This window comes from Lutra lutra, chromosome 9, assembly GCF_902655055.1.
Source record: "Lutra lutra chromosome 9, mLutLut1.2, whole genome shotgun sequence".
In the NCBI taxonomy this organism is placed as follows: Eukaryota; Metazoa; Chordata; class Mammalia; order Carnivora; family Mustelidae; genus Lutra; species Lutra lutra.
The window spans coordinates 138,035,621-138,058,667 of record NC_062286.1 but is presented as its reverse complement, the minus strand read 5'-3'; the positions used below and the strand labels follow the sequence as shown (position 1 = coordinate 138,058,667).

The 23,047-nt window shown below is 47.8% G+C and overlaps 1 protein-coding gene across 3 annotated transcripts in view; it reads right to left on the bottom strand.

Moving 5' to 3' along the window:
• Positions 1 to 23,047, bottom strand: part of CASS4 (Cas scaffold protein family member 4) — a 35,922-nt gene that overhangs the window by 10,266 nt on the left and 2,609 nt on the right. For all 3 annotated transcript variants that reach the window (XM_047746886.1, XM_047746887.1, XM_047746888.1), the window contains exon 2: positions 4,733 to 5,155. In XM_047746886.1, the coding sequence (XP_047602842.1) occupies positions 4,733 to 5,155 (423 nt within the window). The remainder of the gene's footprint in view (positions 1 to 4,732; positions 5,156 to 23,047) is intronic.

The window sequence follows — 23,047 nt, the reverse complement described above, 5'->3', positions numbered from 1 at the left end:
GGAGCAGCTTATGAGGACAGGATCAGAGTCCCTTTGCTCACCAGGGGGACCCGCATGGCATGAAGGAAATGCGAGTATCTTATTTATTTGCTTGTTTTGGGTAAAAGAAAGTGCACCGCTTGAGGCAGAGGTGGGGGACCAGCAGGTCCCACCACCCGTCAGGCTGGAATAATGGATGCAGATAAAGCAGGTGCAAAGCAAACGGGCAGACATTCCTTCCCACAACACAGCTGTCAAGTGTCCAAATAACCTTCCGGCGAGTGATGACTTCTTCTGTACTCACAGAGAAAGCTGGTTCTCTAAAATCCTGGACTCTTGGGAGCACAGCAGACTGAAGTCATGTCAGTGAGAAGGGAACATCCCGCTCTCGTGAGAGAAGCAGGCTCGCTTTCTGTCCCCAACGTGGAGCTTGTAACATGGGGTATCAGATGGGACATTCCCCATGTACCCCATCCCAAGGAGAGAGCAGTCTGCTTTGCAGTCTGGGCTGAGGCTGACCCTTGACGCACTGCCCTGTTTTGCAGAGAGCCCATCAAGACAGCCCTCGGTATACAAAGGGCCATGGTCCCTTACCTCCACCTCTGCTTGTTCTGACACCCCAAGCTCTCCCCTACCACAGAGCTTTTCCAAATGCACCCCCACTGCCTCTTACCCCCTAAAACCCCAAGCCCCTTGTCTTTCTGTAGCTGACTTTGTGGGGAGACCACCCACAGAGAACAAAGGGGTTTTCCTGGGTGTGGAATTTCAGGTGGAGGAAGCTGGTTCAGAAATGCCCAGTGTTTCTTGGAACACGGAGGTTCAAGGTGGCAATCAATTAAGGAACATGCTTTAGAACCACGATTTCAAAAGGTTTAGGGGCACAGAAGGAAATTCCAGTTCAGAACTAGTGGGTCTGAGAATAATTCCACCAGGAAGTTGGATCCTTTTTACTTGAAATATGAAAGATTCCCCTTTCTGAATGCAAACCAACATCAAATGGGTTCTTTGTATGGTGATTAAAAAGAAAAAAAAGTCAGGCCAGCATATTATATTAAGGAAGTTGGAATAAAAAGTAAAACAAAGCTCAAGCCAGTGGTTCCCCTAGAGGAAGTGACCAGGAGAAATCGTGAGGGGTTTCTGGGGGCTGCTTTTGTTCTGTTTCTCCATCTGGATCCAGTGACTAAGCTACCCCCTTAGGATCTGGAGGTTACGTCTCAGTAAAAAGCTAATTGTGAAGAAGAGATAGCGTCGCCACAGAGTTAGGAAAAGGCAGCACAAGGGCAAGCCGAGTCCAGGGGCATCGGCAGCCACACACGGGCACAGGGAAGCTTCGGTCCCTGGAATTCCTCCTCCTGGGACCCTGGCTGGGCCCCGTCACCTCCCTGGGAATTGGTTCCCTCGTTCCTAACATGATGAGTCGTTCTCAGGACCCACTGCGGTCTCTTTCAGCAACACAGACGTCTGATCCTGACACGTGGATTCCTTGATTAGAGAACTTGAGAAAAGGGACGTATTTTCACCTCCTTGGTTTTTAATTTTTGGCTAACCTTAATCTAGTGGTCGTCATGCAGGGCTAAGGGCAGTCTGTGAAACAGGTCACCTGGGCCAGTTCCAGCCTGTGAACTGCCCATTGGAAAACAGCTCAAAGCTAGTGGCCGGATTTGCTGAGTTACCCCCCGACTGCACAGACGGGGCAGCAAGGTCTGCCTCTACTGTGGAGAAGAAGCTTCTGAACTGGGTTTCATCCATTCTTTCTAGCTCCTTTCTTCTTGGGGTAGGAGTGGAATTATTTAGAATCACTAGAAGGCACAACTTTGAGGAGCCCTTAGAAATGGGCAAGACAGAGAGGTACAGAGGGGTGTTGGGACTGGTCCACTCTCCCACCGTGGCGGTGGCTGCCCCACAAGCCAGGTGGCCTCTGGCACTGCTGATTTCCAAATCACAGGTGGCATCACTTGCTCTCAGAGACCCCCCCCCCCCCCCAAGCACAGAGAAGGCGATACAAATAAAATGTTGGGGAGGAGGGAGCAGAAATGTTGATGGGGCAGCCACGGAGGAAACGGAAACAGGAGAAAAAGGCAGGAAAGTTCCCCAGGTGTTTTACTGGGCCCACCTCAAGAGCCCCTGGTTTCTGAATTCCCCCATCGGGCTGTGGTTTCTGCCCACGGCCGCAGCCATGCATAGGGGAGGGCTCCCATCAGACACATTTCATGTCAAGGACACATCTCCCAGCCAATGCCCTGACTCTGTGCTGAGTTAGAGTGAGAGAGTAAATGCATCCTTCTCTTTATCATGATGCTTGTCTAGAAGCTGGGGTCCACGGTCACTTCATTCATTTAGCAAACATTCAAGTGGTAGGAGCCTGCCTGCCCGGGGCTCAGGTGCCAGGGCCAGCTGGTGAACAGCAGACGCAGCCCTCGTTTGCCTTTTAGGGAGAGGGGGAAGCCCAAATTAACTTCAGCAGAGGCCACTTGTCGGGGGAGGGCCCACCACCAAGGCCCCTGCTCTGAGTCAGATGCTCCAGCAGCAGCTGGGTGGGCCAGCTGTCCCAGGGCCACCTCGTGGGCTGCTGCAGAAGGCTTGACCCGCTTCCGATGGGGCTTTGTAGTCAGCCCCTCTGAACCGCAGCTGTTTTGTGCACAAATGATGTCTACTTCTCTGCCTGGCAGCCCCGGGGTTAGAAAATCTGAAGTATTCAAAATATTTTAAGAAATCAACACCTTTCAGGGCACTTGGGTGGCTCAGTTGGTTAAGCGACTGCCTTTGGCTCAGGTCATGATCCTGGAGTCCTGGGATCGAGACCCGAATCCGGCTCCCTGCTCAGCAGGAAGTCTGCTTCTCCCTCTGACCCTCCCCCTTCTCATGCTCTCTCTCTCTCTCTCAAATAAATAAAATCTGAAACCAAAACAAAGCAAAATACCTTCAAATTTAAAAAAAGAAAAGAAGTGATCCGAAGGGGCACGTGCACCCGAATGTTTATAGCAGCAATGTCTACAATAGCCAAACTATGGAAAGAACCTAGATGTCCATCAACAGACGAATGGATAAAGAAGATGTGGTATATATACACAATGGAATACTATGCAGCCATCAAAAGAAATGAAATCTTGCCATTTGCGACGACGTGGATGGAACTAGAGGGTATCATGCTTAGCGAAATAAGTCAATCGGAGAAAGACAACTATCATATGATCTCCCTGATATGAGGGAGAGGAGATGCAACATGGGGGGTTAAGGGGGTAGGAGAAGAGTAAATGAAACAAGATGGGATTGGGAGGGAGACAAACCATAAGTGACTCTTAATCTCACAAAACAAACTGAGGGTTGATGGGGGGAGGGGGTTGGGAGAGGGAGGGTGGGATTATGGATATTGGGGAGGGTATGTGCTATGGTGGGTGCTGTGAAGTGTGTAAACCTGGCGATTCGCAGACCTGTACCCCTGGGGATAAAAATATATGTTTATAAAAAATAAAATTTAATTAAAAAAAATTAAAAAAAATTTAAAAAAATTAAAAAAGAAAAGAAATCAACTCCTTTCTGTGGTTGGAGGTGCTGTGGGGAAGGCTAGCAAGACCTTCCCAGGGTCCCCAGCTCGTGCATCAGGGGCAGGGTGGGACAGGGTGGGGGTGGCAGCCATCCTGGACACAGACCTTGCCAGGATCCCTGCCCTGAGCTCAGGCCAGGTGAGACCAAACTGCAGGAAATCCCCATAGTGACCCCAGACCATGAAAATCTGTTCTGCTTGCTTAACACCTCATCAAAGCCTAGGCCTGGGGACAGCAATCCATTGTTTTTCTCCTTTCTTCTTTAAATTCCTTTCCATTAAAAAAAAAAAAAGTTTTCATTTTGCATTTACCTAGTGCTTCTTTTCCTCTGTTTCTTTTTAATTGCTATTTTTGAAAACTGCTGATGTCATACATACTGTATATAACACACAAACCAACTTTCTGATTTCTCTGCTCCTTGACTGGGTACCCGTCCCAAGCCAGGCACAGTCGCAGGCACAGGGACCATACAAGTGACCAGCTCTACTTCCCAAAGGAACCTTAGTCAGTGAATGAGCACACACACATATATACACACAGATCATCTGGTTTCTTTTTCTTTTTTTAGTTTTTGTTTGGTTGGTTTTGTTTAAATGGTTATTTTCCCCCCTTCTACATGCCTCCTAGAACGACTTCATCTTTCTTTCGACAAGTGCCCAGTATGTTGCAAACATTGATATAACCAGTCCCCCCAATAACAAACATATAGGCATCTTCAATTTTTCCCTATAACAAAAAGTGCGATTATGGCCATGGCCTCCTCTACTCAAATATATGTTTGCCTCCTTGGGTATTTCTGTAGTAATTCTGGAAGTTTCTTGGCTGAGGGGAATCTAGATGTTAAATCTGTTGGGTAATTAATTACTTGCCTTTGAACCCATCACTAGAAGTCCTAGTGTCCAAAGGGCCATGGCAAAGGTCCTTAATACTTTCATAAATACCCCCGCTAAGCATTCAATTTCCCACCAAGCATGGGCGTCTTGGAGAGCTGGGGTGGGGTGGGGGGAAGTCACTGGGGTGCTGAGAATATCAGCAAGAAGCAAACTGGGGGCCAATACAAGCCCACCTGTCATCACCCAATCAAAGGGGTCCAGGTTCCCATTTTGCACATGGTTCCTCCTGATGGACACCAAGAACTGAAGGGTGAGGTCAGCCCCTGGGTGTTACACACCCCTCGACGCATCTGTTTTATCTGGAAACATGCGTACCTGTTTCGGAAAGCTTAGAGTCTTTTCACAGACGATTCTGGCCCCCGCCGGTGGGTCAGGGAATTCGTAGACTTGGGCGGTGGTGGGTGGAAGCCCCTCCACCCAGCTCCTCATGTCCTCGTACACAGGGCCTGGAGTCGGGGGCTTGAGCAGGGTGGGCACCTGGTAGGTCTCCTCGGAGCGGGTGAGAGGTTCTTCCAGGCCTCTCAGGAAAGGGGCACAGGGCCTGTCTGCGGGGGCCTCAGGGAGGATTTGGAGGCGGTTGGCAGGGGCCAGACCTTGCCTTCCATGGAGCAAACACTTCCACCAGCCCTCGCTTTCTGGCACGTTTTGTTCCAGAATGGTCAAGATGTCTCCTCTGCAGAAAGCCAGCTCGTAGGAGCAGTCTGGGTGGTTGTCAAAAAGCGCTCTGGCCAGGAGGGTCTAGGGGTGGGAGGAGAAAGAGCTCATTGTGATTCCTGCTGCCAACATCCACTCCGCCAAGGCCACTGGCTTGGAAACACATTTGAATGTTTCCCTGACCCCTCAGGCTCTTGTCCCTACTCTTTGCCTTATTCGTTCTGACCCATCCTTGGGGACTCTGGTGAAATGTCCTGTCCTCAGGGCAGTCTAACTTGTCGAGTCTCCTGAATGTGCTCTCAGGGCCCTGTTTCCACTTGTGACGACCATGAGCTGTGTGGGTCAGCGCAGCAGAGCACGTAGTCGAATTGAAATCCTGGCTCTGAGACTTCTTAGCTGTGGGCCTTTGAGCAAATTAGCTACTCTCTCTGGGCCTCAGTTTCCTTGTCTGTTAAATGGGACTAGTGATAATATCTCCCGGGGCGGGGTGGGGGTGGTGGTGGCAAGAATGAAAAGAGCTATTATGTATGTAAAGCTCACTGAACAGAGCCTGGCCGTTAGCAGGTGCTTGGTAAAGGCTGTTTACTGTCCTAATGATCACGGTGCTCTGTGTCTGGTTGTTGTTATTTCTCTCCTGAACTGGATTCTAAGTTCCATGACTGCTGCCACCATATCTCCCTTATTTGCTGCTCGGTCCCCAACATCAAACGCAGATTCAGATGCCTGGGAGATGCTCAGTCGACCTTCATTAGCGGGGGAGTGAGGAAGGAGAGACACGGGAGTTAGTGACTAGTCTGTGGCCACATAACCAGGATCAAAACCCAGTCAGGGGTGCCTGGGTGGCTCAGTGCGTTAGGCATCTGCCTTCAGCTCAGGTCATGATCTCGGGGTCCTGGGGTTGAGCCCTGTGTCGGGCTCTGCGCTCAGCAGGGAATCCGTTTGTCCTTCTCCCTCTCCCCCTCCCCACACCCATGTTCATTCTCTCTTTCTCTAATAAATAAATAAAATCCTAAAAAGAAAGAAAGAAACACAGTCAGTCTCCCTAATTCTCAGATTCATTCTCTCCCTGTAAGCCACACACACGGTCCTGCCTCAGGGACAGCAATGGGTAAGCCTCCTTCTTATTGGATTTTGTTACTGTAATTACATGAAGACAGTTTGTTTCTAAGGGTTTTAATGTGACCACCTGTTACTACGTCAATGCACAATTTTCACAAAAAAATTAGGAAATTCAGAAAAGCAAAAAGAGGTGAAAACTACCCATAATCCCACCACTCGGAGGTAACTTTTCAGACCATTTGGTATTTAGCCTTCTGGTTGCTTTTTTCTTTCTTCGACTAAATTTAGTTAATTATACCTTTGATAGTCATTAGCTCCTAGTACATACAGTTTATAAATAAGACAAAGCAAATTGACCTTCTATCCCATTATGTTTGTCAGGGAGCGTTGCTTTTTATTTATTTTTTTGCGTAAAGTCTTTCTGTTACGAAAACGGAATTGGAGGTCCAGCTGCGGAAAAGTATCGTTCTAAGCACACAGTGAGGTCTCTTTGCATTTAGAGAAATACTATTGCGTGTAAATCCAAGAAGCATAAGTAGAGTCAGGTCCTGCGTGCAGACACTGATAATCCCATATTAAATCTACTGCAGTTGAGGTCCCAGGAGATCAGGAATAAGTTCTGTACCTGGAACTCTCTTCTTACTACAAAAGCAGTAAATGTTCAGGATAGAGAGAGTACAAAGTAATGATAAGCAAATAGAAGAACACAGAAGTGCCTGCCACAGATGACCACTGTCACTCCTTGGGGTCGTCACCTCTTGGATCTTGTGTCTATTCATTCCTATTATGCGCAGGGTCAGTTGTGTTTTAAAAACCTCATGCATGGTTTTACAATCTGCTTTTTTTTTTTTTTTTCACTTAATAGTAGGTTAGGAACATTTTTCCATGTCCATGAGCAGCTTCCTTCACTCAGTATCCTTTTAAACAGTGACACTGTTTTCCATTGTGAGGATGAGCATCATTGCTCTTCCTGGTTCTGGGACATTTTAGCTAATTCCATTTTTAAGTTATTACAAACAGTGCTGAGAAGATCGTCTTTCTTGCTAGATATTTGCAACGCTCCTTATTTATTTCCACAGAGAAATGCCCAGGGGGCTGAAATCCTTAGGACGCCCCCTGCCCTGATTGCCCTCAGACACGGCTGACCCATGTACCCTTCCATCCACTGTGAACGAGACGGCCCACTTCCTCACACCCCATCACCCTCGGCACGAGCTCTTGGTTGGATGGTACATTTGTTTTAAAATCTTTGTCATGGAAACTTGAGATTTTTTTTTTAACCACATTCTTGGCAATCAACTCATTTTTAAAAAGAAGAAACACATGGGGTGGCTCAGAGGGTTGAGCCTCTGCCTTCGGCTCGGGTCATGATCTCAGGGTCCTGGGATGAGGCCCCACATCAGGCTCTCTGCTCGGCAGGGAGCCTGCTTCCCCCTCTCTCTCTGCCTGCCTCTGTGCCTACTTGTGATCTCTCTCTCTCTCTCTCTATCAAATAAATAAATAAATAAAAATCTTTAATTAAAAAAAATAATAAAAAGAAGGTACACAGTCCCGAAGCATTAGAGGTGTGTGTGTTGTGAAGGACATTCGTGTCAGTGGGCCTCTCCTCTTCCATCCTTGAAACCCTCCCCTGAGAGGGGTGACACAAAGCTCACCGATTGTAGGCAGAGTGAGTGTGTCGGATTACACGGAAAAGCAGAGAGCCCAGTTAGGGCTAATAAACACCGATTGCCTCCGGGGTGTGAGGGACTTCATGAAGTGTCCCCTTGGCCACCTATAAATTCCTTAGATAAGGGCAGCTGACCTTGGCTGAAATTTTATGAGCTACAGCACTGTTCTGTGTGCTTGAGTTTGGAGATACCAATTTTGATCATGTGGTGGTCCACTCTGTAAGCTTTCCACGGCTCCCCCGTAGCCCGTGCTCTGTCCAAACCTTCAGGGCCCTGAGAGATCCCACTCCCGCCCACATCTCTGGGCTCGTGGTAGCACTTCCTCATCAGCCCCACAGGAGCACACCCTTTGTGTGGGCTTGAGTCTCTCACACAGGCTGCTGCCTCTGTTTGAGAGTCAGCAGCTGTGTGCGGAACCAGACCCACTCATCTTTCCAGACTCCTCTTAGATGTCCCTACTTGGCAGAAGGATTCCTTGACACCCAGAGTCCTTCAGACTACACTAGTTCTCTCCATTTTTTTTGTTCAATGCTTTTCCGTGTAAGGACTGATGACATTGGCATATAATTTGTTAAGTAGGTGATGATCATCTCTTCGGTGTCTATGTCCGGGCTAGAGCACCGACTCCGGAAGAGGACACCTTCCTCACTCTAATTGCATCCCCAACTTCTGGCACATGGCAGGTGCTTATTGGTGGCTTTTTGAGTGAATTGGGTGGATAAGGGCCCTGTGTGCATAAAAGGACACACAGCTGAGATGAGAGCTCCTGTTTCTTTCTAGAGTAGGATAAAAAGGAGGGTCTCTGAGACTCTCTGCCCATCCCATTAGGTGGCCTTTGATGGGAATGACCACCACGATGTCCAAAAGATGGGCCACAAGACCTGGCTAGTCTGCTCACTCAGTGACTGCCCCATGGATGTGGTGCAAGTGCATTTCCAGCCTGGGGGGGGGGGGGGTCTAGCAGAGCTGAAGCATTTAGAGGGAAGAGAATTGTTGGTTCTTATAAAGAGTACCAATTAGGGCGCCTGGGTGGCTCAGTCGTTAAGCATCTGCCTTCAGCTCAGGTCATGATCCCAGAGTCCCCAATCGAGTCCCACATCAGGCTCCTTGCTCAGCGGGGAGTCTGCTTCTCCCTTTGAGCGTCCCCCTCTCACGCTCACTCTCTCTCATTCTCTCTCTCTCAAATAAATAAATAAAATCTTAGGGAAAAAAAAGTACAAATTAAAGGCCAGGATTTAGTGAAGTTCTCTGTTATTTTGTAGATTTTTTTTCTAGTTAATAATAATCTCTGTATAGTAAGAAAAGAATCTGAACGGTTACGGTCTATTACCTTGTCAGACTTTAACCAGATTTAATAATCGTTATTCAATTGCCTGTGGCTACCTGGATTCTTAAAGGCTCTCTGACCCAGTTTGAACATCTTCCTGGTTCTCTCCTTAACAGATCCGTTTAACAAAATCTTTGACATGAGTCCCTGGTACGTGCTCTCAAGGGTCCTGAGCTGACCTTCCTGAACATTACACCGCAACTGTTCACACTGGCGGGAAAACAAAAACACAGTCTCCAACCAGGCATCACGACTTCACGAAATACACTTGGCACAGCCGTAAAAGAAAAAGCACATCGTTGGAGAGCCGCTCGCATTTGTCTAGAAATAAGATCACGTGTGTGTGCAGACAGAGCAGTTGCTGCATTATGGCCGCTGCTCGGAAGCGCCCAGCCTGGCATCAGCTTCGTCGGCGGATTTGCCTATTACGAGACGCAGGGACTGCTTCCTGGAGAACAGCTGTTCGTACAGTCAGCCGCTCCACCGGGCACCCACAGCTGTCCGCGAGGACAGCCCCCATGCTACGACTCTGTGCCTCCCGGGCAAACACGCCTCCCTAACAGGCTGTAAGCTCCAAGCAAAGGAAAAATCCAGTGCATGTTGCTATCACTTAACTGTCTTCGTTCTAATTGACAGGGATGTCTCTGGACACCTCGTGCAATCAGCCAAAGTCTCAGAGTTTTAATAGCAAAGCCCATCAAAGTTTCTGTTCCGAAAGAGGAATTTAACACAAGTGGGGCTCTTCACCTGGAAAACAGAGGACCGTATTGAATGGGGCCCTACTTTGCATTGGGGGTGATGCGGTCATTATATCCTTTATGGGAGTTTTCTTATCCTCATCCTACAGAGGAAGAGACTGAGGGTAAGAGAGATCAAAAGACTTGTCTAAGGTCACCTTGACTCTAACTGCTCTCCTCACATCCATTACTGCACTGTTCATTCCCCTTACAATCCATTCTCCAGACATTCAAGCACAGGAGTATTTAAATCCTTAAATCAGATCATGCTGGTTTCTTATTTAAAAACCTCCAGCGGCTTAGAAATACACTTAGAACAAAACCTTCATTCCCTGTCTGGCCGCCCTCCTGGCCCACCACTCTGCCTGTTGATTTTCCTTCAGCCACATTGTTTTCTCCCTTTTCCCAGATGCACTGAGCTCGCTTCCACCGCAGGACCTTTGCCCTTGCTACTCCTCCTGCCCAGAACACTCTCCCGCCAGACCTTTGCATGACTGGCTCCTCTTACTGATCTTAGCTCAAAGGTCACCTCCCGCAGAAGCTGTCCTTGCATGAAAGTTACTTCTTGCTGAAATGTCCCTGACCACCCACCCAAGTAAGGCCAATCTTCTTGTCTGCGTCCCGACAGACTGAGATGCTGAGCCTTTAGGCTTGCTGAGGAAAGAATCCAGTCAGGGCAAGCCAGACGTTTTTGGGCCCACGGCCGGTGTGGGGAAGAGAGGAAACAGCAGCAGCAGCAGCAAACACTCAGCGTTCACCTATGTCCCTGGCACTGTGCTAAGCTCTTCATGGATAACACTTGGAAGCAACCGCCAGCCTGCCACGGAGGGAACCTCAGGACCACTGCAATACTCTCTGAGGCCACTCACAAGGTATTATTTTAATAGGGTGTTAATTTGGAAACGTCTGTGTAGATATTGAGAAGATGAAGGAAGACGTATGTTTATACTTTTGTCCGCTGTGGCCACACTGAGAGAGTCTGTGAGCAGTGAAAGAAATATTCCTAACTAATTTCCAGAAGGGGCATTTCCCTCACATGCCCCACCTCATACAACAGCTGGAGAGGAAAGGAGAATGAAGATGAATTTGGAAGAAAGAAACAAAGACAAAGTATAGGATTCTCTGGAGAGGGGGCGCCTGGGTGGCTCAGTGGGTTAAGCCTCTGCCTTCAGCTCAGGTCATGATCTCAGGGTCCTGGGATCGAGCCCCACATGGACTCTCTGCTCAGCAGGACTTCTGCTTCCCCCTCTTTCTCTGCCTGCCTCTCTGCCTACTTGTGATCTCTGTCTGTCAAATAAATAAATAAAATCTTAAAAAAAAAAAGATTCTCTGGAGAGACCTTTACACAATCGTCAGATGCAAGGTGTTCGTCTGTGTTGAATGAGCTATGGGAGTAACTAGCTACAGCTGGAGAGATCTGGGATGTTGTTTGTTCATTCATTCATTCATTCATTCATTCACCAAGATCGTATGAAGCGTCTACTATATACCCAGTGCCCTGCTAGAGATACAGCCGTGAACAAAGTTCCTGATCTCATGTCAGTCTACGTTCCAGTGGGGGAGACAATCCTAATCAGATTTTTCCAGAAAGCAACAGAGGGTTTCTGCTGCTCTTCCGGACAAGGAGGTAAAATACTGGAAGTTATGAGGAATGCGGGTGTAGTGAGAACAGAGCCATGGAAATTGTGGAAATTGTGCTCTGGGGGTGAGGGGGTAGGAGTTAGTCAGCTCAGAAGTCATCCAGGCGAAGGAAGAGAAAGGTTTGAAGGCTGCGGGGAAGCGATGGAGGGAGAGGGTGTGTGTGGAGTGGGTGGTGAGTGGGGAGGAACCGAAAGGTGGCCTGGCTGAAGGGAGAGAAGTAAACAGAGGATCTGGAGTGCGATTCCCAGCGGCTGCTGCTTGTATCTGGTTGCTGGGTGAGAGGGATGGGAGGGAGCGGCCCTGAGACCAGAGAGGCTCATGGAGGCCAGTGGCCCAGCGGATGAGGGCACAGGCTGGGTTTAGGACAGCCCGGGGGAGGCGGTGGTGAAGGATTGCCTGCGATCTCTAAGGCGAGTCTTGAGAGAAGGGCAGGATTGTGACCACCAGAGAAGGGAGGAGGAACGCAGCATGGACCAGGGAGAGTAACTGGTTCTCGTGCTTTCTGTCTCCTGCAGTGGCACAGAGAGCCAGCCGCCGCGGCCACAGCTCGAAGCAGAACCACAGAGAACGAGCCCGTGGAGGGGCCGCCGCGGAAGCTTCGGCTCTGTGCCTCTCTTCAGTCATCACGCTCTAGACCGGGAGGGTGTGCAGCCCCTTTACCTTCCATTGTACTTTCCTTCCTTGAAAGAACAAAGCTGCAGACACTCAGAGCCTTAGAGCGGGGCGGGGACCCAGTATGCTGTCTTCAGGGTTCGCCTCATTTGAGAATGTTCCGTGCCTGAAACCCGGAGAGGTTACGCGACCTGCCTGAGGCCACTTTGCCAGCTCGACGCATGGCCTCTCCAAATCCAAGTCAACCTCTTGCTCTGATCTGCTAAGGTCTAAAAGCATGTGCTTGTGGAAGAAGCAGCGCACGCACATGATGACAGGAGCTGGGCAGTAAGCGCACTGGGGCCGGGCGGGGGGGGGGGGACATTTGGGAGCGCTGGAAAGTGCAGCAAGCTCACACAGATGTTAAAATATAACTTCTTGGGCCAAGCCAAGTGCGCTGCTGCTGAGTACAGCCACCGCCGGCGTCTTGGAGGCCCCATGCTGCCCTCCTTTTGCAAACCCGGAGCTAGTGCGCAGGAGGCTGGAGCGTTTCTGCTCAGTGCAGGGCTCCCGAGTGAACAGGCGATCTGCTTTGATGTGCCCCCACCCCGCCACGCTATGTTATGGCCAGGGCCGTGTGCTGACTGCTCACAACATGAGACTCCTCCACCCTTTCCCTCTTGCTCCTCTCCTCCCCTTCTCCGCTGACACAAGTGCTACCCCCATCCCCACACTCCAGTATTCCTAAAATGAGAAAGTTAGTAGCCAGGGGGATAGGAGAGACCCTGAGATGATTTCCTGCAGAGTAGCTAGAAGATCGTCGTTTCCTTGGGACTAAATGGTACCACAAGGTCTCCAGCTCATGGCCGGAAACAGCAAACAAGTAAGCACTCAAGCAAGAGATAAGAGACCGTACATGTGCAAGAACAGAGAGCCCCAAGTGATGGCTGGCCCCCGCTCTCACACCGCCATAGAATCTCATCGCGGACAAAATGGGCATCTGACTTCCACTGAACTCCTTCTCTGAAAAATGTCCGTGTTTAGCATTTTAGCCTCTTCCTCAGCAATTCCATCACTTGTTTCCAAGAATTCTTCATTTTAGGAGAAGGTAGCAGAATTGTTCATACTTCCCCTCTGAGGATCACGAGAAAATAGTAACACATAAACCACAATTTTTTTCAAAGCACGCACTGTAAATATTCGAAGCCTTTGACAGACGGCAAGTGTGGATCTCTGAAGTTCATAAAAGCTTCCCCTGGATGGAGGAACTTTGACTTTGAGATCAGTGAGAGCTTCCCTCATAGATCTCTATGGGGCGGTTGAACCCAGACTCGGGACACCAGGAGTAGACATGGAGTGGAGAAAGCCCTTTGATCCTCATTAGGGACAAAGTCTCCCTCGAATGCCCTGGAAGAATTCACCGGAAGTATCTCATGCTGGGTAAATACACAGGCTTGGAAAGACCAAAGCAGGGAGAATGGTGCTGTCAGCTCGTTTGCACGTTTACTTTCCATCATTTTTTTTTTATTTTTAAAGATTTTATTTATTTATTTGACAGAGAGAGATCACAAGTAGACAGAAAGGCAGGCAGAGAGAGAGAGAGAGAGAGGGAAGCAGGCTCCCTGCTGAGCAGAGAGCCCGATGCGGGCCTCGATCCCAAGGACCCTGAGATCATGACCTGAGCCGAAGGCAGCGGCTTAACCCACTGAGCCACCCAGGCGCCCCTTTTCTTTCTTTTTTTTTTTTTTTTTTAAAGATTTTATTTATTTATTTGACAGGGAGAGATCACAAGTAGACAGAAAGGCAGGCAGAGAGAGAGAGAGAGACTTTCCATCATTTTTAAAAGCACATTATGTTTAGAAAAAAATAAGTTTCCAAGAGTATAAGCAAAATCCCCTTACCACCTCCATTTTCTCACCCATATTCTCCAAAAAGGGAAGAAAGAGGAAGAAGGACAACCCTGGGGAAGAGACAAAGTGACACGCTACTCACTTTGTGCGAGGTTTTGGTGGGGAGCAGCGTTCTGTGAGGTAAGAGGACAGGACAGACGTGTTTTTTAAGGAGTCGTGGCAAAGATGGTCTGGAAAGGATTCCCAGTTTGCAAACCCCCCATAACAATGCAGCCTACTCCTTACACAGGCTGTGTGTTAGCTGCTACTGACTTCCTGCAGTTAATCAAAGAGAAAAGAATCCCCTTGACTTTGGGATGCATGTTGAGTTCAGGCATCACGTTAATTGCAGTTTTTACTACTTAGCCACTTCCTTGTGGATGAGGATAGCTCACAGTCTTCCCACTTCTGGGCCAGACACTGCAATAATTCGCCTACATTATCTGTCCTGGTATTTACCACCCCACGGAGCAGTTACTGTGACTAATGTTCTGTTTGAGAGATGAGAAAACTAAGGCACAGAGAGGGTGATACAGTATCTTAAGGGGGCTCAGAAAACAAGACACAGAACGGGAATGGAACACAAGTAGTTTGGACTCTGGAGTCTGCCCTTTTGGCCCACAAATCACAGTGCTTGGCTCAGACAGCCAGATGGCACGTGTGTCTTGACAGACGAGCAAATGACAAAGTGTGCCTCCAAGAGAGGGATGTTAAGCTGATAAATACATTTTACTTTACTTTATTTTACTTTTTAAAGATTTTATTTATTTAACAGAGAGAGAGATCACAAGTAGGCAGAGGCAGGCAGAGAGAGAGGGGGAAGCAATCTCCCCGCTGAGCAGAGAGCCCGATGTGGGGCTCAATCCCAGGACCCTGAGATCATGACCTGAGCTGAAGACAGAGGCTTAACCTGCTGAGCCACCCAGGCGCCCTGATAAGTACATTTTAATCAGGTGTGTACGTTGCATGGTCATTTATCAGAATTAGATCCTGCCCTAAGAATTCAGAACACAGCTCACAGGTAATTACTGGTAAATAATGATACACTTTTATAATGGAATACCATAAAGCCATTAAAAAGAACGAGGTAGAATTTATATGAGTTGAAATGGAACCATCTCCAAAATAGAGTATTAATTTTAAAAAAGTCAGGATGACTAAATGTGGGTATGGTGTGTCCCCGTTTATGCTATTGTGAGTATAGCATCTTTGTGCAAGGTGACGTAAGTTTTTGGCTGGTGCTTTCCCTCTCTCTGCGCAGGGGACCAAAGCCCAGGAAACCACAGATATTTTGGATTAAAGGAAAACATGCTTTTAGCCCATGCTCATTTGTAGTTAGAATTTTGTAAACCCTGGGTATGTGTTTTAGTTTTAAAAAAGGGTTCAGTTCTATTGGAAGAAAATGGCTTTACATTGGTAAACTTGAGTGAACTGTCATTAATCACTACCGTCCATTCTACCCTGATTAGATAGAAGAAACTTTGCCTCCAAGTCAACTTCGTCTCAGCTGAAAGCAGCTTTCTGCACAAAGTCATACCACCAACAGAGAAACTAGGATGATGTTGCAAGATACAAGAGAGGGTGTCGTGTGCCTGTAAAGTGGGGGAGGGCATCGAGGGCGACTTGCCACTGTTCCCCCCCCGCCAGCTGTATTCTGAGGTCTGTAGTTGAGATGGGACCACCTTCTCTTCCTTTTCTCCACCCCCCACCACCCCATTTCCCGTTTTCCATTTGTCCCTCCTTCCTTCTTCCCTCCTGTTGAAGAATCTCCCCTTGAAACAATTGTTCAAGAAAGAAGTTGTTGCCTTAACTTCTGTTTTCCCTCATGGTTTCAATAACTTTCCAGAGCAACACTGACATTGACAAGTGCAATTCCACAAGGTATAGGGAACTAAGCATCACGGAAGATAGCAAAACGGTACATTTCATAATCAGAACACGCCCTGGGACTTGCAATGGTATTCACCTACTCACCTTTCATGGGTCATGCCTAATGTGCTGAGAGAGCTCGTTGGTGCTATTGTGGGGCTTGAGACAACTCTGTGTCAAGTATCTGCATTTTAGGGGTGCCTGGGTTAAAGCCTCTGCCTTCGGCTCAGGTCAGGATCCCAGGTCCTGGGATTGAGACCCGCATCGGGCTCTCTGCTCAGCGAGGAGCCTGCTCCCCCACCCCTCCTGCCTCTCTGCCTACTTGTGATCTCTCTCTGTCAAATAAATAAATAAAATCTTAAAAAAAAAAAAGAATCTGCATTTTAGTGGGGGGTTTGGGAGGTAGGAAAAGAATAAATGAAACAAGATGGGATCGGGAGGGAGACAAACCATAAGAGACTCTTAATCTCACAAAACAAACTGAGGGTTGACGGAGGGTGGGGAGCGGGGTAGAGAGAGGGTGGTTGGGGTTATGGACATTGGGGAAGGTATGTGCTATGGTGAGTGCTGTGAAGTGTGTAAACCTGCCGATTCACAGACCTGTACCCCTGGGGCCAATAATACATTATATGTTAATGAAAAATAAAAAAAAAAAAGAATCTGCATTTTAGTCTCCGAAATATTTGGGCTTTTTTTTTTTTTAAAATGAGGTGACAGCTAAGTAATTTCTTGCATCATTCTACGACATAAAGAAGAGTTGTTTCTCTTGGAGCTGGTTTTAAAGGCGTCGCAAAAGGAGAGACACGGAAGGAAAGCTGCTGTCGCCTGTCAAGAGAGGCTGAGGCTGGGAAAATCAGCGAGTTTGGGCTCCAGCCGCTGCTCTGAAAAAGTGGACCAGTTCTCCAGTGACCGGCTCCAGAATGTGGACAAAGTGACCTGAAGTCACTTTCACGGAGACACCAAAATACCCTTTTCTCCCAATAACCTTTATGTTTAGAATAACACTTAGGCTTAAAAAAAAAAAAAATTAACCGAGTAGCATATAGCTTTTTAAACAAAATATAAATTCTCTCTTTTTGGTTCCGAAGCCAAAAATGAGCCACAGAGCAACTTTCAGTTGCTTCAACTGGTGTGACAGCCCTTTGAGGATGATCATTACCTGCACTCTTAACTTAGGGGAAAAATTTGAAATAACAAGTAATAGACCCCTTCACATGGTTAATGTAGAGTCCTAAACAGTTTGAATAGTTGCAAGAAATGGATGCCCGCTGAGAGAAACTCTGATACTCACATTCACCTTCATCTTGATCCTTTAAAGAAATTATTTTTCAGAGTGATTATTCCGTATCCTGGAAAACACCGGCAGATATCTCTTGGGAAGGGAAGTCCTTCGGAGGCAGTTTAAGCCGGAATGCCGAGGGGTGTGGGTCTAAAACAGTTGTGTGTGAACCGCGCGCTCCTTCTGCGGCTGTTCTCGATGGCAGATCTGAGCTGAACTCAACAGCCCTGCCAAAGGCTGCGGCCGGCCACACCATGCCTCCCTCCACCTACCCCCTGCTCCCCGCCCCCCATCCATCGGGGTGCCAATAGCCATTGTGGTGGGAACAATCCTGGCGAACATGGAAATGAGACGCTACATGAGAGAAAAAGAACAACTTAAGTCAAAGAGTGATTCCTTGCTCTCCTAACACCTGTAAAAATGGCCCTGGTTGATGGCATCATCTATGAAAAAGCAGAAACATGAAGTGATTTCTCCACCGTAACATTGACCTCTGAACCCTCCAGCTTTGAAATCTTCTTGATGGTTCAGATGAGAAAGCCCCTCATCCCAGGACTTCCATAGCTGCGGAAGGTCCTGCCCACGGATAAGACTTTGAGGAAGTGACTGACCAGAAAAAAATTCCGAAGCCGACCAATGGAAGTGAAGTATTTTCTTCCCTGAGGCCTGAATGCTGTGGTTTTCCAATAGGTTTGAGTCTTGACCAGATCCACTCGTTTGAATCTACTTCCCCTATTGATGGGAACCTTGCTAGAATGCACTCTTCGTGCTTCATTGATTTGGCAATCATATATTAAACCCCTACTGTATGTTTGACAACCTATGCTGGAGTAGTGAGCAAAGCAGTACAGGTCCCTTGATGTAGCCTCAGGATAGAAATGATGCAATGAGAAACCAGGCCTTCCAGTAACTGATATTTAATCGGTTATGGCCCAAGACGGGTCCCTGTTATACCAAACTGTCTCCTTCAGTCCACTATTCCTCACTGTTCCCCGCCCCCCCCACACCACCTCCACGTTCACTCCTGGCCAGTCACGTCCCTGGGTTATCGATTGAGATACCTTGTTTAGAAAAACAGAGAAGTTGGAAGCAACTTCTGGAAGTGGTTGAGGTTCAGCCCTTGCTCATGAGAAGTGCAGGGAGGGAGGAGGGCTAGTAACTGGGAAATTTTCGGGGCCTCCACAGGTGGGTTCTTTCCCTTCTAAGCTTCCTTTCCTCTCTTCCTTTTTTCTTCCTTCCTTCCTTCCTTTCTTTCTTTCTTTCTTTTTTTTTTTTTTTTTTGAAGGAAAAAGAAGAGGAAAGACAGGGGGCTACAAGAAGGTGTTCTGTGCGATCGTGCCATGTCCAATGAGGAGGACGCTTTGTCTAGGATGGCACCTGTCAACTCCGTGTGTCTGTTAACGGCTTCCCGTCATAGCCATGTATCATCGTCATTGGTACATTGTTTTACTTAGAGTAAAATGTTAAAAGAGACCAGTTACAAACAACTCTCCCTAAGCAACCTTACCTGTAAAATTGTTTGATGAGCTAGTATTCGTTTTTTCTAATGCATATGAGAATACATAACAGACGTTAGAAAAATGTTCTATCCGTGTCCCGCATCTAAGATCGTCTTGGAGGCTAGCAGTCAAGGGCCCTTCAGGGTGTGATTTTTTTTTCCATCTGATTGATCAGGAAGAATTCAAAGCTGGCCCAAGCCATTTAACAGATCACAGAAAGGTAAGGGAAGGTTCATGCCTGTTCACTGAATTCTCCATCCCCCAGGGTCATTTTTAGGTGTGTTAGGAAAGCAAGGAGCCACCCTGTTACGTAAGCTCGTGGTCTCCCCCTCTGTGGGTGTGAATTTATCCCAGTGCCTGGGCTTATTCACTGTTGTCAGTAAGGAGTTGTGGATAAACCTGTCGCAGGTCTTACTTGGGAGACCACACGGACGGTGAGAGACGGCTGTGTGTAACTGGCCGTGCAGACCTCATGATATTCATTAATCTCCTCACTTCGGGCAACATCCATGCAGGAAAGAGCCAGCTGGAAGTACTCGCTGTCTATCATCAACTCGTACGCCCTTTCAACCTCGGGGCAAGTTTACATTCTGTACCTGAAGCGAACATGCCCCAAAGCCCTTTTTACTTTCTGTTAACTGGAGGGCAAACATCGCCAAGGGAGAAAGACCCTACTGCTTTCTTGTCTCATTTCTTCTGTTTTCTTCTTCCCAGCTGACAGATTGCCTGTAACAGAGGCAGAGCAAAAGCTGCTTTTCGTTCTACGGAGAAACAACACTTTAAGGAAAAAGAACAATACTGTCTATCCAGTAACTTCTAAGCTCACGGAGACATTCTCTCTGGAGGGAGTGGCCACATGGGTAGCCCAGACGTGCCCGTGGATAACTTTTCAGTGGTTTCTGTGTTTTTCCTACAGAAGTCTGCAGAGACTGCAAGCCTTTATCCAGGAGCCCGGATGCTGTCCCGGGTGCAGGACACACTGCCTTCTTGCCATTACCTCTGTTCCCATGGTGTGGACCCAAGCGTCCTCTTCCGCTCCGGCCCACAAATGGCTTATGAGCAATACAGTTGGACACGGTTCCTAAAATATTTATTTCCCCTTTTTGCAACTCACGTTGGAGTATCCAAGTATCACTCTCCCCGCCTCCCACCTCCGTCCTTTGAAGTTATTTCCCCTCTGGGCACTTGTCATTTCCTCCCTTAGTCATTCTCGTTCCAAAATGACCATGTTCTGTTTTTAGGGCTGCTTCCCCATTCGATGATCATGCAGGCTACTTTTTTTTGAATAAGCTGGTAACTTTGGGGGTCGTGAGGGTGTTCTGTTGAGTTTTTTTTTTTTTTTTTAATAGTGAGCTCTCTAGCAAATAAACGGTTACGAGAATAAAAGTTATTAAACAGGAGTGATCCTACAATATGAAGGGTATTTTATTAACTAAAATGACAGTTTATTATATTGGGAAAGGGGTGGTGTTTAGAACAGTGCATGGCACAGGGCAGGCACCCGTTAATTTGTTGAATGAATGAAAGGTATATTGCCTGGAAATAAGGTTGGTAGAAAACAAACATCAGTTTAAAAGGATGTGTAGCATGTGTCGTTCAATAAAAAGTGTTTACATCTTTCTTTGGTCTTCTTTCTGTTCATATCCCCTGACAGTTTCAAATGTCAAAATTTTTTCAAAGGACAGGGAAGGGATTTTTGTCTGTGTCCACTGAGAACAGCATGGCGGCCTGCAAAATGGAAGGAGAGACCACCCGCACTTGTCTCCTGACTCATTCCCCGCTTCTGCTCTTCTTGGCCAACATCCATTTGTTGCATAGCAGCCTGAGTGATGTCTTAGAAACATAAATCAGACCATGTCATCTTCTTTAAATAGGCCAGTGGCTTCCTTTGCAGTTAGAATGCACCTCAAAGATCTTACAGGACCAACAAGGTCCCAAGTGAACGTGACCCTGCTTCTCCCTCCAATCTCATTTCTGCCCACTCTCTCTCCTTGTCCCTCTGCCCCAACAACGTTGGCCTTTTTACGGATCCTCCAACAGGCTAAATCTCTTCCCGCTGTAGGGCCTTTGCCTTTGCTGTCTCCTCTGCCTGGAATGCTTCTGCCATCATGCAGGTCTCCAGGGAGGCCCTCTCTATCCATCACCTCTATCAGATCACCTTGTTTTATTTTCTTCATGGCAGTTATCACCGCTGAAATCATTGTGTCCAGTTACTCATCTACTGACTTTCTGGCCCTACTAGAACATCAGCTCTGTGTTGATCATCCAAATGCCAGGATCCAATAACTACATTGGATCCCATTGCTGGGTAGATGGCTAAACGGTGGACAATGAATTGTGTTCTCAAGCTGGCTGTCATATCTGGGATGTTTTGCCTTGTGAGGCAGGTAAAGGGATGGAACTGCTGGACAAGGTCATGGGGAGGCTGCAGGTCCTTGTGACCTTGACTTCAGCTGCAAAGGCTCAGATCTAAGGCAACATCTGACCATGGGAGTGAGAAGGGGGCCAGTTCTCGAGAGTCTAGGCTGAGTGGGTCAGGCTGGGGCCAGGTAGGGGTTAGGGAGCTTAGAGTCATGGTGGCCTCAGTTCCCAGGTGTCTGACAACTAGGAAGTACTGTCTCTGACCTTGTGGCAGGTCAGGGCTATGTCGCAAGTGTTCCATCTGCACTCTCTGTGACCTCCCACTTATTCACACACATACTCAAAGTGTTTATTGGGCATCTATGGGCAGGCACTGCTGTAGGCACTGGAGGCCCAGCCCTGAGTAAGAAAGCCCAGAAGACATACAAATGGCTATCAGACGCATGAAAATATGTTCATCATCATTAGCCATCAGGGAGATTCAAATCAAAACCACATTGAGATACCACCTTACACCACTTAGAATGGCAAAAATCAATAAGACAGTAAACAACATGTGTTGGAGAGGATGTGGAGAAAGGGGAACCCTCTTACACTGTTGGTGGGAATGCAAGTTGGTGCAGCCACTTTGGAGAACAGTGTGGAGATTCCTCAAGAAATTAAAAACAGAGCTTCCCTATGACCCTGCAATGGCACTACTGGATATTTATCCCAAAGATCCAGATGTAGTGAAAAGAAGGGCCATCTGTACCCCAATGTTCATAGCAGTAATGGCCACAGTCACCAAACCGTGGAAAGAACCAAGATGCCCTTCAACGGACAAATGGATAAGGAAGATATGGTCCATATATACAATGGAGTATAATGCCTCCATCAGAAAGGATGAATCCCCAACTTTTGTATCAACATGGACGGGACTGGAGGAGATTATGCTGAGTGAAATAAATCAAGCAGAGAGAGTCAATTATCATATGGTCTCACTTACTTGTGGAGCATAAGGAATAACACTGAAGACATAGGGAGATGGAGAGGAGAAGTGAATTGGGGGAAATCGGAGGGGGAGATGAACCATGAGAGACTATGGACTCTGAGAAACAAACTGAGGGTTTTGGAGGGGAGCAGGAAGGGGGTTTAGGTGAGCCTGGTGGTAGGCATTAAGAAGGGCACATATTGCCTGGAGCACTGGGTGTGGTGCATAAACAATGAATGTTGGAACACTGAAAAAATAAAATAAAATAAAATAAAATAAAGAATAAAGAAAGCCCAGGTCTGTCCCTTGTGGAGCTGACGCTCCAGAGGGGATGACAGATGATGAATAAAGGGAGAAAAAATTGGGAAAGATGATTTCAGACATTGATAAATGAAGAGGAGGAGGAAGCTGAGAATGACCAGGGAGGGTGGGGCTGGGGAGGTGCCTTGGGTGGGGAGGTGCAGAGAGGGGTCAAGGAGTGAATGAGTGAGTGAGTGAGCAAGTGTGGAAGATGCTTGTGGGGAAGCCCCAAGGCATCCAGCCCCCAGATGGAGCATCTCAAGGCCGGGGAAGGGGAGGCAGTGAGGTGGGGGATTTGGCAGGAGGAGGTCAGGCTGGCCTTGTGGTCGTAGTTAAGTTCTCTGCACACATTCCCGCTGCCATTCCTCAACAAAGACTGAGTTAAAATGTCTTGCTTCCCACCTCAGAGGTCCTAAAGGCACAAGGAGAGCCTGCAATTCTCCCCGCCTGCAAGTGACATCCCCAGTGCTCTTGCCCGGAGGCACTGAGGCACGCTCAGTCTGGGCAAGCGACAGACGCACCACCTAGCTGTTGGGCCTGCCCGTGTCTAGACAAGCCCTGGAAATGTTGGCGATCTTAACGGAGCCCTTCCCTGAGTGGCTGGAGGACCGCTCCACCCAGAATTGGGATGGAAGAGGGCTAAAGGATATTTGCTCTTTACTTGAGGTGGAACCTGAAATGTTAAGGACATCTAAGAACACTTAAACGTGCGTGAAACGTAAGTATTATTTTGATCAGTTCTCTGGACAACCACCCTTCAGAAACAGGGGAAAGACACTTGTCT